This window comes from Balaenoptera acutorostrata, chromosome 1 (genome assembly GCF_949987535.1).
Source record: "Balaenoptera acutorostrata chromosome 1, mBalAcu1.1, whole genome shotgun sequence".
NCBI classification, from domain to species: domain Eukaryota; kingdom Metazoa; phylum Chordata; class Mammalia; order Artiodactyla; family Balaenopteridae; genus Balaenoptera; species Balaenoptera acutorostrata.
In genome coordinates this window covers 140161468-140175962 of record NC_080064.1, presented here as the reverse complement: position 1 = coordinate 140175962, position 14495 = coordinate 140161468, and the positions used below count along the sequence as shown (strand labels likewise).

The 14495-nt window shown below is 37.4% G+C and overlaps 1 protein-coding gene across 7 annotated transcripts in view; it reads right to left on the bottom strand.

The window, feature by feature from the left end:
* The window catches only part of AXDND1 (axonemal dynein light chain domain containing 1), an 83169-nt gene extending 69526 nt beyond the window's left edge, over nucleotides 1–13643 (bottom strand). For 4 of the 7 annotated variants that reach the window (XM_007188218.2, XM_057531245.1, XM_057531246.1 and 1 more), the window contains exons 1-9: nucleotides 13385–13578; nucleotides 12966–13160; nucleotides 11330–11502; nucleotides 10802–10905; nucleotides 8064–8184; nucleotides 6614–6699; nucleotides 4455–4511; nucleotides 2890–2992; nucleotides 1514–1635 (exon numbers count right to left, since the gene is read on the bottom strand). In XM_007188218.2, the coding sequence (XP_007188280.2) occupies nucleotides 1514–1635; nucleotides 2890–2992; nucleotides 4455–4511; nucleotides 6614–6699; nucleotides 8064–8184; nucleotides 10802–10905; nucleotides 11330–11502; nucleotides 12966–13044 (845 nt within the window). In that variant the 5' untranslated portion in view covers nucleotides 13045–13160; nucleotides 13385–13578. Of the gene's footprint in view, nucleotides 1–1513; nucleotides 1636–2889; nucleotides 2993–4454; nucleotides 4512–6613; nucleotides 6700–8063; nucleotides 8185–10801; nucleotides 10906–11329; nucleotides 11503–12965; nucleotides 13161–13384 lie in introns of all 7 variants that reach the window. The other 3 variants (XM_057531237.1, XM_057531241.1, XM_057531243.1) reach the window with 3 other exon arrangements.
* Nucleotides 13644–14495: the final 852 nt, after the last annotated feature.

Here is a 14495-nt window from a genome sequence, read left to right as displayed (position 1 = left end):
CTTAAACCAGGACTTCCCTGGCGGTACAATGGTAAAGACTCTGTGCTTCCACTGCAGGGGGCACAGGTCCAATCCCTGGTTGGGGAATTAAGATCCCGCATGCCATGAGGCATGGCCAATAAATAAATAGATAAACTAAAACTTACTTTATGATGTTTTGTACAACATGGGGAATATAGCCAATATTTTTTAATAAGTGTAAATGGAAAGTAATCTTTAAAGTTTGTATAAAAATAAACAATTTTCGAAAAAAATTTAAAAAAACAAACTTACGAACTAGCAATCCCATTCCTACATATTTACCCAAGAAATGAAAGCATATGTTCACAGAAAGATTCTTACAAGAATGTTCACAGTAGCTTTATTCATAATAGCCCCAAACTGGAAACAGTGCCCATCAATAGGAAAACAGATAAACTGCTTTTTGTTCCATTCATACAATGGAATACCACTCAGCAATAAAAAGGAACAAACAGCCCATATATGCACAATGTGGATGAATTTCAAAAGCATCCTCTGTGAAAGAAGCCTTACATAAAAGAGTATATACTGTATGATCCCATTTGTATGAAGTTCCTAAATAGGCAAAACTAATCTAAGATTCAAAGAAGTCAGAACTTCTGGAGAAGCAGGGGTGGGCATTTCCAGGGAAAGAGCATTAAGGAACTTTGTGAGGTGACCATAATACCCTATATCTTGATAAGGGTTTGGGTTATTTAAGTGTATGTATCTGTCAAAAGTCAACAAATGCAGACAAGATTTGTTCATTTTATTATATGTAAATTTTACTTAAAACGGAAAAAAAGGCAAATAAATAATGAACTCTGATTAATGATATACATGCTGAAGTATCTGAAGGAAATACACTGATGTCTGCATTTTACTTTGAAGTACATGAAGTTGGTGGATAAACAGAAGCATGGCTAGATGGACAGACAAGCAATAAAGCGAGAACAGTATAATGTTAATGGCAGAATCTAGATATATGTGTGCTCACAGTAAAATTCTTTCAATTTTTATGTGGGTATTTGGAAATTCCCTTCATAAAATATTGGAAAAAATAAAAATAACAATAACTGAACAATGTCAGATGGCTACATCCAAAGATATTTATAGTGTCAACCAAAAATAATTACTGCAGTAGCCCTATTTCTGTGTAATCTGAGTCTTATTCAGCTTATAACCAATCTGTCAGTTATTCTTCCCTCTATAAAAAATGGTTATTATGAACCTCTGTTTCATATGAAACCCTCCTTCTACAGTAACAGGCCTAAGAGACACTTCACTCCCAATCATAAAAGAATATGGTGTCAAACATCTGAACAGAAATCACCTTAAGGAAGTTCTCAACCAATATATTTTTACTATAGAAAATATAATAGAAATGCACTTAGGTCCCTTATTATCAATAGAGTAGAGAAGTTACTTTTGTGATTTTCTTAAAAGCAGATATAAATATAATTCTAATATAAAATTCAGGAGGAAACTGGGGTACTCCAATAACAGCTCTAACCTGATTTTGGATAGTAGTTCTCCTCTATCTGCACAGTCCACACTGACTTGTCGAATAAGTTCATGAAATACAGTATTATAAATGGTCTGTTCCTTCTTTAATATATGAAGTAGTTTGTGCATCTGGCAAAAGATAAGTAAGATAATCAGTATTTACTACAGTCTTGCCAGGAAAAAACAACTTAGGAGGTAAGCACTCAGTGTGAATAAGTTTTAGAAATACCTTGATTAATTTGTTCACTTACATTTTCCTTTATAAACATATATAAAAAATGATACATTTTAAAAAAATCTATGTCTAATCATGCACATCTTTATATGATGCACTGAGAAAGTCACAATATCACCACTATGTTATACCTGCCAAAAATACAAAACCTGAATTGAATAAGTACACATCAGACAAACCAAAATTGAGGAACATTCTATAGATATTGAGGTCAAGAAAAACAAAGAACAGTTTCAGGTTATAGCTGTCTAAAGGAACATGACAACTAAAAGCACTGTGTGATCCTGGGATCCCGAAATGTAGGGGAAAATAGCTATAAAAGCCATTACAGGGACAATTAATAAAATTTGAAGCTTGAATATGAACTATATTAGATAATACTATCATATCAATGTTAAATTTCCTGATTTTTATAACTGTATTATGGATATATAAGAGATTGTCCTTATTTATAGGAAATATACCCTAAAATGTTTGGTGATAAAGAGGCATGAGGTTGCCAGCTTACTCTAAAATGGTTCAGAAAAAAACCATACACATAGAGATACAGAGAGAGGGAAAGAGAATGATAAAGCAAATAGGCCACAGTGTAAACAATTAGCAAACCTGGGTAAAGGTTACATAGGAGTGCCTTATATTGAACTTGTCTATAAGTTTCAAATTCTATAAAAATAAAAATTTATAAAACAAAAGAGAAATAGCCCCATAAAGAAAAAAAATCTGTATCTATGTAAGACTGAAAGCTCTTTCATTAGGTGCAAAATAAAAATTATAAGTGATAAGAAAGCATGGTTTAATTGGCAGTGTTTTTAGTGGTACATAAAATAATAAGGGTCTTATAATCAGTGGTGCCTTATATTCAATTAAATACAATAATAATGACTAAAAATTAATTATACAATGTTTACCACATGCCAAGCACTGTCCTAAGCAATCTACATTCATTATGTCATTTAATTTCTACAACACCCTATGAGGTAAATAATATTATCTGTAATTTGCAGATGAGGAAATCAAGATACAAATACACTAAATGACCTGCCCAAGGTCATCAGCTAATAAACGGCAGGGTCAGGAGTCCAATCCAGGCATTCTACCTCCAGAGTGCATGCTCTTAACCACTGGTTTACATTGATCTTTGCAATTACCTTGGTTGGCCCTGTATATGCCCGATTTTCCACACCAGCCCTCTCTAGCATAGTATCCATCACATCATTCAGCTGGACCACTTCTACTCTTTTATTAGGTTTCCTAAAAGATTAAGATGGCAGACATATATAATTAGTGTTACAATAGGTCATGCTCAGATGGCAAAAGGAACAAAATATGTATAAAGAAAATGTACATACTATGGAATATTAATGGTATTTTAAAGCATTAGACCTATATGTACAATACTAATCTAGTGGGCTATCAATAAGACAGTAAAACAAAATACAAAAACAAAACAAAACAAAAACCAACAAAAATGCAATGTATGATCCTCTTTTTCATAAAAGAAAATAATGTTCCACCTCCCAAAAAAACTCTATACCCCTATTGTGTAAGATTGTAAGAACACAGAAAAATGTGGAGTAATAAACACCAAGCTGCTAAGATCCGCTACTTCACAATATAAAAGAAAAGGGACAAAGGATAGATAAGAAAAAAAGCCTATAGCAAAATGGAGAAACACTAATGGATAAATTTAGAATATAAAAGTTATAAATTTTTATAACTTTTATAAAGTTATATATGATCCAGCAATCCCACTTGAAATCAGGATCTCGAAGAGAGGGACTTCCCTGGCAGTCCAGTGGTTAAGAATCCATGCTTCCACTGCAGGGGGCATGGGTTTGATCCCTGGTCAGGGGACTATGATACTGCATGCCACGTGGTGTGGCCAAAAGAAAAAAAAAAAAAAGGATCTTGAAGTGATATTAACACTCCTGTGTTCATTGAAGCTATTCACAACAGCCAAGATGTGGAAACAACCTAAATGTCCATTGATGAATGGATAAAGAAAATGTGGTGTGTGTGTGTATACATATATATATATATGTATACACACACACACATACATACATACACACACACACAATGGAATATCATTCAGCCTTAAAAAAAGAAGGAAATTCTGCAATATGCAACAACATGAATGTCCCTGGAGGACATTATGCTAAGTGAAATAAGCCAGTCACAGAAAAACAAACACTGTGTGATTCCACTTACATGGGGTATCTAAAATAGTCAAACTCATAGAATCAGAAAGTGGAATGGTGGTTTGCAGGGGCTGAGGGGAGAAGGAAATGGAAAGTTGCTAATCAATGGGCATAATATTTCAGTTATGCAAGGTTCTACAGTTCTGCTATACAACACTGTGCCTATAATTACAATATTGTATTGCACACTTAAAATTTTATTAAGAGGGTAGATCTCATGTTAAGTATTCTTACCACAATAAAATAAAATTTAAAAACAAACCAAAAAAACCATTTAAAATGGTTAAAAAAAAGTGTTTTTAGCACTTTGATATTATTATAAATATGTAAAAAATCAATATGCAGTTGGACAAATGAAAACACTGATTAAATAATAGAATTGTAGGCAATTATTGTCTTGGCTTTCTGCAGTAATTTTAATATTTTTGTGTAATAAAGTACCAATAAAAAGGAAAATATGTGTATATAGTTATTCTTTCTTAGAAACACTCTCAAAAATAAACTGTACTTACATGGATGGGAAGAGCAATAGTCTATTTTCACTATCTGTGAGGAGAGTAGTATATTTGCTGAAATAATTAAGACAGGTAAATATTATTGTAAGAAAACTGTCTGGCCTATTTATCACATAACAGCACATGAAAAACTTAAGACCTCACAGAATTGAGAAGCTTGGAGACAATCAGAAAGGTCCATCGTTTTACACACAAGAGGATACTTGAATAGCCTTAGACATCTACAGACACAGATATAATGATACTTATCATATTTTTAAAAATTTTAAGTAAAAGAGCTTTAATCACATTCCTCAATGTATCACAATACAAAAATTTCTTTGATTCATTTAAAAAAATGACATTTCAAAGGTGGAAGAATGTTTTAAGAACACTAAAGTCAACAAAGTTAAGTGACTAAACAGGTTATAAAACTAATAAGCAGAGATGAAACTAGAACCCAATTTTCCTGATGCCCAGCATGTATATCTGTCCTCTGGAAGTACTTGCTTATACCTAAATGGATATCACAGTGAGAACCTCATGGTAATTCTTCAAATTCATTATTATTTATATATCTTTTTTCTTCCCCTAGTTAAAAAACATCTCCTTTGGTTCTGCCCCCTACTGGAACATAGTTCGTTAATAAGGTCCACTTTCAGAGTTTAGATTAGTGAAAAATATCCAGAGAATATAAAGACTCAAAATAAAGTTTCAAAAATGAGTATGTGAGCGGGACTAGAAGCAATGACACCCCAGGAGCAATGAGTACACCTAGCACCCAGATCTTGGTTTCTAAGAACCCTTCTCCACTAAAAGGAAAACAGTACTCCGTGGAGAAGTGACTCATAGCTCACTCCAAAGCTGGAGTTGGGAAATACAAGATGAACCTGAAAATCTCATTGAGCCAGAAAATAAGAGAACATTCAAAGAATGATGGGGACATGCCTAAAGAACACAAGAGCCAGCTCAAAGGATCTGGCATTAGCAAAATCAGGAAAAATCTGAACATCAACGATAGCAAAGAATTATAACTCAGTGAAAAAAACAAATCTATGAGTCTATATTGTAAAACGGCAACTAATATATACAAGAATGACAGAGCTAAAAAAGTCATCAAAAAGATCTATAAGTAGTGGGTTACAAGGAAATACACACTAAAGTATTTGGTGGCAAAGGGTCATGAGGGCCTCCAACTTACTCTTGAATAGTTTAAGTGTGTGTGTGTGTATTAAAGCAAATGAGGCAAAATGTAAACACTCAGTGAGTCAGGATAGAGGGTATACAGGAGTTCCCTGTCCCATTTTTGTAACTTCTTTATAATTCTGAAATTATATAAGAATTAAAAGTTACCCCCAAAATGAGTTCCATTTAGTTCCCTTTGGCAAAATATTGTTCTAAAACCCACCATCATAAGGAAATGACGTTTAACATATGTACTGGATAAGGTAAAAAGAGTGACAGCTTCTGGATATTTTACTATAAAACCTAGTCCAAAGTTCTAGTTTTTTAAACTATGAAACATTCAAGTGTTGTTTCAGAAAATAAAAGCAAGATCCCATTTTCAATCCCATTAGCAGGAATCAAAGAAAACTTGAAATGACTAGTCTGAAGTCTGGAGCTAAGCCCTAGAGTGTGCATTATGAGATTCCAACTTAGAGGGCTACTTTCCTTTGTCATTGCTCAAAACCATTCCCAAAGAGGTATAGCAAGCATTCAGAACAAAGATCTTTTTTTTTTAATTCAAAATTAAACAGTAGGAAAAGACAGAGAACAACTTAATCTAAACTAAAATCTCAAACTCTTTTTTTAAATTGAAATATAATTGATCTACAATATTATGTTAGTTTTAGGTGTACAGCAAAATGATTCAGTTATATTTTTTTTTCAGATTTTTTTTCCATTATAGATTATTACAAGATATTCAATATCCTGTAATAGCACAGTTCCCTGTGCTAGACAGTAAATTCTTGTTGCTCCAAACTCTTTTAAGTAAGACTGTTTTCATTAGTTTTTGATACCTTTCTTAAATTGTATTAGGATGGTAAGCCAGATGTTTACTCATTTCACTGTAGATATTGCCTGGGAACATGAGTGAACTGCTCAGGTTCCTCTATGTCTGGGAAGTAGGAAACAGTTCAACTTGTCAGATATTCAGTATATACCACAGTACTCACTCATCATAACACTCCAAACCTGAAACTCCTGTATTTGACACAATATGAAATTCTTCAGGAATCAAAGTATCTGATAGTTTCTTTGGCTTAAAAAGAAAGAAAGAACAACAAGAATAAAAACAAGCAGATGAAAAAAATTGAGTTTCACAAATCCTAATTCCTATACCAAACAGATAATATTTATTACGAGTTTTTGATTAAAGAAATAACAATATTAGTAATATGGGTCATGGCAAGGAGTAATAAACTTTTAGCAGAGCATAAATTTAAAAATTAGCCATGGGGCTTCCCTGGTGGCTCAGTGGTTAAGAATCCGCCTGCCAATGCAGGGGACACGGGTTCGACCCCTAGTCCAGGAAGATCCCACATGCCGCGGAGCAACTAAGCCCGTGCACAACTACTGAGCCTGCGCTCTAGAGCCCACAAGCCACAAATACTGAGCCCATGTGCCACAACTACTGAAGCCCACGCACCTAGAGTCCATGCTCCGCAACAAGAGAAGCTACCGCAATAAGAAGCCATGCACTGCAACAAAGAGTGGCCCCCGCTCACCACAACTAGAGAAAGCCCGCGCACAGCAACAAAGACCCAACGCAGCCAAAAATAAATAAATAAATGTTAAAATAAATAAATAAATAAAATAAAAAATTAGCCATGAACTAAAGAACAATCTTGGTCTTAGTATTAATTACACAAAAATCTATCAACTTTAAAATTCAATAGGAATTTAAAATTCACCTTAGCAACAAGCCAAAAGTAAGAATTCTACAATTCTTTTTTCTGCCTTTTTTTTTAATTTATTTATTTAATTAATTAATTTTTATTTATTTTTGGCTGTGCTGGGTCTTCGGTTCGTGCGAGGGCTTTCTCTAGTTGCGGCAAGTGGGGGCCACTCTTCATCGCGGTGCGGGTACCGCTCTTCATCGCAGTGCGCGGGCCTTTCACTATCGCGGCCCCTCCCGTTGCGGGGCACAGGCTCCAGACGCGCAGGCTCAGCAGCTGTGGCTCACGGGCCCAGCCGCTCCGTGGCATGTGGGATCTTCCCAGACCAGGGCTCGAACCCGTGTCTCCTGCATTAGCAGGCAGATTCTCAACCACTGCGCCACCAGGGAAGCCCCCTGCCTTTTTTTAAACTGAAGTATAGTTGATTTACAATGTTGTGTTACTTTCAAGATTTCTACAACTTTAAGCTGTTGGTTTCTTTTTTTAAAAAATCTAGTCTCCTACACTGTATTATCTAGATTAAATAACTGTAGCTTGGAAAATGGCTTAAAATAAGATATGTTTGATCATCTCCCACTAAATGCCCTTTTCTAGAAATAATTAGAAAGTGCTATGAAAACATAAACAATGCAGGTTGTTATAGTATGACATGGCTTTATATTTTGCGGAAATTTTTTTTTTAAGTAGAGAGAGGGAGAGGAAATTATTTGTCAAATACTTTATTTACCTTATGAGGCACAAGGACACCATCACGTGGTTGTAATGAACGGTCCATTTGTGGGGGACAAACTGTGCTCTCCCTTGTCTCTCCTTTAACATATTTAACATCGTACAGAAAAGAAATATCCCTGAAAGATAAGAAAAATATATTTACAAAATAAATTTTGTCTGGCTACTGGATAAGAGTGGGTAAAGTCCACACACATCCTTCTAGTGGATAAAAAGGGACACAAAACTGGTCTCCTTACCTCATACTTTACTAAGAAGGCTGAGGCATTAGGGTTCCCCCCCCACCCCGGCACTCTTCCTCTTCTCCATCTCAAATTTCTCATTCGCCTTTCCTTCAGCCTCATGTTAAGATGTATTCTCTTCCCCAGGATTATTTCCTCCACTTAAGTCCTTCATTTCATCTTTGCCCACATCCTTGGGGACCTCATTCCATCAATCCTAATTTCTGTGTATTTCCTTCTCTCTTGGAACATTCCCCCTGGTCTATAACTCAAGTCTTCTCCCCTTCTAAAAATCTTCCCTTGACCATGCATTGTTGTCAAGTTACCTTGATCTATCTATCTCTCACTTTCTGCTAAACATCAGACTTCTTAAAATTTCCCTGCAATCGGATTTCATCCCCATTTCTCTTCTGAAATCATTCTGCAGAAAGCTGAGGATGACTTTCTACAGCTAAGTCATCAGTTCTCATCTTCCACTATTTTCCTGGAATATTTTCCAGGGTTGATCACCTCTCTTCTTAAAAACACTCTCCTCTCCTCTATCCTCTGTATGACTGGACTCTCCTGGTTCTTTCATCTTACCTACCCCTTCTTGAACATCTCCGTGACCTCCTGCCTACCAAATGGAAATGCTCACAACGTCCTGTCCTCATCCCTCTGTGCTCTCCCTACACTTTCTCCCTTGGCAATGTTATCAAATCTCACCTTATCATATTTGTTACCTCTAGATATGACTGAATAATTCTCCTTCATTCTCACTTTTCACCCTTCTATATTCACTAATTCTGTCAGTTAGCACCACCACTCAACTCATCAAAAATCTCAGCATCCATAATTGATTCCGTCCCATCCTTTGTCCTCAATATCTATCACTAACACTTATTAACTTTACAGTCACCCTCCTCTTGTCTCTTGCCAATGCCAAATCAAGGTAACTTTTGCCATGTAAGGTATGTATCCACAGGTTCCAAGGACTGCAGTGAGGACATTTCAGGGAGGTCATTATCCTGTCTATCACACTACAGATCTTCACATTTTAAAAAATTCCAACTCAGATGTCATTTGACATTAAAACTTTAATGTCAGTTTATTGCTGCATTCAGATATAGCTAATTATTTTTTAAAGTACTTCAAACATCTCATAACTACTAATTATTATATAGCAATAATTATAGCCATGGTCTGATGGCATAAAGTACCAATATTTATGACACCAAAGCCCCAGGACACAGAAGTGAATAGCCTAAATTTCTGCCACTTTTTCTAGCACTGAGACATAGCTGAGTAATAACAACTTATATTTACATAGCAGTGTATAGTTTTACAAGTGCTCTTGCATTATCTCATTTGTGCTTTCTATATCCCTGGAAGGTACACAAAATGGAGCAAGTCTATTATTCCCTTTTTACAAGTGAGAAAATGGAACTCAGAAAGACTAAATAACCTACCCAAGTATTAGTAACTGTAAACTTACTATTAAGTGATATTTCAGTAAGGAGCATGGAGGGAGTAAATTTTTTTTTGGAGGGAGTAAATTGATAAATGAACCATACACAGAAAATTAGCTGATTACAATCTTCACAGGGAAAATGTTGATATTTTGGATATTTTTAGGAATGATATAAAAACAACAAATATAATTTGCTGATTTGATCTAAAACAGTGTAAAGGTTAAGGGTTCGCTTTGAGGAAAAGCAGGGATTAAGCACTTGTTTTTCAAGGTTTTGCAGGTCATGAAGCTATTTTACCTAGCTCTTCTCAGATGTGCAAATAAAAGAGGCCCTAAAGGCATTCTGCCTGATATTGTCCCTTCTACTAGGGTACAACAAAGAATAGGAGAGTAAGGGGGCAAGTACATGAAGGCATGCAAAAGCAAATTTAAAACAAGTGAAAAGTCAACAGAGCCAGCACCTATTGCCATCCTGTTAATAATCATACACAAAAAGGTAGACCCATGTCCTCTTCAGATTGTATTCTGGTTCATTAAAGATACTTCAAGCGGGCTTCCCTGGTGGCACAGTGGTTAAGAATCTGCTTGTCAAAGCAGGGGACACTGGTTCAAGCCCTGGTCTGGGAAGATCCCACATGCCGCAGAGCAACTAAGCCCGTGCACCACAACTACCGAGCCTGCGCTCTAGAACCCACAAGGCACAACTACTGAGCCCGTGTGCCACAGCTACTGAAGCCCGTGCACCTAGAGCCTGCAGCAAGAGTAGACACCGCAATGAGAAGCCCGCGCACCGCAACAAAGAGTAGCCCCCGCTCGCCACAACTAGAGAAAGCCCGCGCACAGCAACGAAGACCCAATGCAGCCAAAAATAAATAAATAAATTTATTTCAAGAAAAGAGATACTTCAAGCTTTGAAATCTTGATTCTATGATTTTATTCTCTGATTTAAAATCGATGATGCTATGATTTTACAATTTTTCTGATTCTGCTCCTCCCAAGGAAATCATACAAAATGAGATAATGACTCTATTCATCTGCATCTACCCAACTATCTTCCTTCTTTACCTTCCAGCTCCTGTTAGGGAAACAGGATGGTCAATCAGATATTTGAACTTATTTCTTCGAATAGGGTTATGCCAGACGTGGTCTACAGGGCGTGGAAGAGTACCCTGGGAAAAAGAAAAACATGACTACACAGCAGAGGGTGCTCTAGTCAAGTGAAATCTATTCTTAATCATTTTTGAGTATTTACATTAAAGGCATTTGAATATTCTATGGAAAAAGAGAGCAGAATTCTTATTTAATACCACGGAGAAAGACTGAAACTAGGACAATTCAATAGTGAAAGAAAAATATCAAGGCTAAGAGTAGTAATGATCATTTAGGTAAATCACATAAAAACAGGTTAATGGAAATACTCAAGTATTTCCTTGAAAATATTCATGCAAAAGATTTTAGTTTTCAATCTAGGAAATTAATTTTAAAATATTCTTAAGACAATCTGGAATATATAACATATGCTAAATAAATACTTAATGAACTGGATACCAAAAGATAAATGTTCCCAAGTACTTTATATATGTATATACACACCTTTGGGGTTTTAATTTTCTTAGGAGGCAGTAAGTTTTCAGGACAAGGACCAGCATTAGCTGCATAGGTCAGAGAAAGTAGAACTTCCTGAGGGATGAACTCATTCTGAAGGGAAGTAGGAAGGGGTTTTGATGGATCCACCAGACTTTTTTTCTCCCTTAGGTTAGGAAGTCCTAAGAAAATAATGGGAAAGAAAAGTTTACTGTAGTTTTTTTGAGATTTAATTAGAGATTCCCAGGCTACCTCATCAATCCCATATATATGTTGCTAACAGAGAGAAACATTGCTTCCGGTTGCCAAGAATAGCAGCAATATTTAAAACACTGAAAATCAACTAGTCAAGAAAAAGAAAACTCATATTGTCTGCCCTACTCACACTTACATCAGACATGAGTTCAAAAACTCAGGTACAAAGATGAACCTCCATTATTCCAAATTCAAAGTTGAAAATTAAACTCACTTCACTTGATCAACTAACGAAGATAGCATGAAGATGATGGGAATGTCTATTTTCCCTTTGATGTGAAAATGACAAAAGAAATGTCCTCTCCTCAAAACTGTCAAATTATTTAGTAATTTTTTCCATATAAGTTCAAAGGTGAAAATTAAACTGGAATATTTATAGAGTGAAAGGGATCTGAGTTGGATTTAAATGTAGAATTGGGATCCTTAGAAATGAAGAGAGTGGAATAATCTGAGCAAATTAGTGGAGTAAGACTCAGTACAAAGAGTGTTCTACTCAGCTTGACTAGGGCAGAGGAGTTATAAAGGTAGGGGAGTAGGCCTAATATAGGAAAAGGTCTCCTATGCAGTCAGCAAGGAGGGTTGGGTTGTCACTCTTCTTAAAGAACTCTCAACTAATCTATGCCCCTCACATAGAATGGTTTATGTTAATTTCTGTAAGGATGTATCATGCTTTGATCACCATCAAAACCTCCGAAGTTCACATTACCAAATGTCTATCTCTTGAAAGTTTGGGATGGAGTCAGAATATCAGAGGAAATAAGGAAAAAAAAAAAAAAAGTTAGGTGGGACTTCAGCAGAATCTCCCCTAAAAACAAGATGTAGGTGAGTTGGAGGAAGCTTTAACATAATGAGGGGTAGGCATGAGTCTAGCAGATTCTTTGGGGTTTTTTTTTGGCATGCAGGATCTTAGTTCCCAGACCAGGGATCGAACCGGAGCCCCCTGAAATGGAAGCGCGGAGTCAACCACTGGACCGCCAGGGAAGTCACTAGCAGATTCTTATTCCAGTACAGATCTCCATTTACCTATATATGAATGAAAATCTTATACAAATAATTACTTTCATTCAGAAGAATTACTAAAACCTGATACAAACTGGTTCGTTACCAAATACCCAAAAAAGGTACTGTTTCATACAACCACTGGTATTTAAAATAGGTTGAATTTAGAACAATATAAAACTCATTAGCATTTGAAAAAACTTACAAACACAGTCCTTACGCAGAGTAGTGAAAAACACTATAAAAGGAATGGCTTTTGATTTTATTGAAACAAGTGTATTGGAAAAACGAAACTAATTAAAGTATCCTGAAATCTCAGATTAAGGAAAATAGTGAACGTATTGTGATTTCTGACTATGGCCGTGATTATTTATGCCTTGAAGAACTTTACCTGTCTCTTCCTTGGATGCAGAGATTTTCAAATTTTTGTCCTCAGGTGTTGACGTTGAGGGCGTTTTCGGGAGCGACATACTAAGCAATGCCTCCTATCACTCTCTAGTAATTTGAAATTACTAATTACTCCAGAAAGCTAACCTAGAAACAAATCAGCGGCATTACTGGGATTTGGCAGGGCTGCCACGTTGACCTGCAGGAAAGAGAGAGAAAAGAAAGAGAGAAAGAGAGAGAGAGAGAGAGAGAGAGACCCGTTAACTGTTTATGTTAAAATTGGAGTTTACAATTCATCTAGCATGGCTTTTCTTTGGGGAGACTTCTGGGCTCTGAAGTCCTCTGATGCGACTAAGAAGCCTGGAGTCTGGGCCCAGGTCGGGAAGTACACGCTCGGCCCACCCCTCCGGCCACCGGCATCACCTGAAGGCGCCCCTCGCTCGACGTCCCGGCCTCCCCACAGGCAGCGCCTGGCGCACGCACCCCACCGACTCGCGGTCGGGCAGAGTTCGCACCGTTTCTGCATCACAAGTGATGGGAAACCGACACTTGCAGCCCGTACCGGTAAACTGTGCTTCCCGCCAGACATCTTGTAGCCGCACCTTTTCCCAGACAACCTGCGTGTCGCCATAGAAACCCAGGACCCCAAGCCTTAGCAACCCCCAATGGCGGCTGCCTTCGGCGGTGCCGGCGGAGGACAGAGACGGCTAAGAAAGAGTCTCTCGGGGATCCAATGTGTTTTAAATCTCAACATAGATTCAACAGCAATGAAGAATAAAAATGTTTAATAGGGCCGTTCTCACGGAGTCAGAAAGTGTCTGGATCCCGGCGCTTCCGCGGCAGGCCGGCGCCAGTGCGCAGGCGCTAGCAGTTCCTGGGGTCGCTCTCCCCCTGTCCCGGGAAGACTTCTGAGGCTTGTGACCAAAGGCGGGGTAGGACTTAAGCAAGAGTTTCTCGCATCACTCTCTCCCACTTTTTTTTGTTTCCTCTGTTTTTCTAAAAGCCACATTCAGGGGGAAATTGGTACACAAAAACTCTGTGTACCTATCAGTTGAGGCTTTATTGCAGAAGCTGCTCCTGTCCTTGGCATTTCCATCGAGTCTTCCTTGGATAATTAAGCACCGCCCCCGCCCCCCTTCCCATCCTACTCTTCCCTTTCCGTGCAGGGGGAAGGCATTCCTAGGTCCAGACATTTGTTGGCTGGAGGCAGGTAAGGAGACTGCACTTCAGGCAGAGCCAACCCAAGTCAAATCGTTGGGTCTTACTGCTTAAAAACCTGTTCTCAGGAGGTAATGGGATAAACACATTAGAACGGAGGAGCTGAGAACCCGCCTCTTACCACCACCAGGATTGTTAGCCAACCAAACTTGGGTCTGCTCGCCCAAAGCATAGCCTGGTTGTGAAGGAAAGTACAGTTTATTACAAGATGTGATGAAGGAAAATACAGAGTTTATTGCAAGGTGCTAAGCAAGGAGAATAGGCTCAAAAGACCTGAACTCCCCAGTGGCTTTCAGGGAAGGGTTTTTAAAGGCAG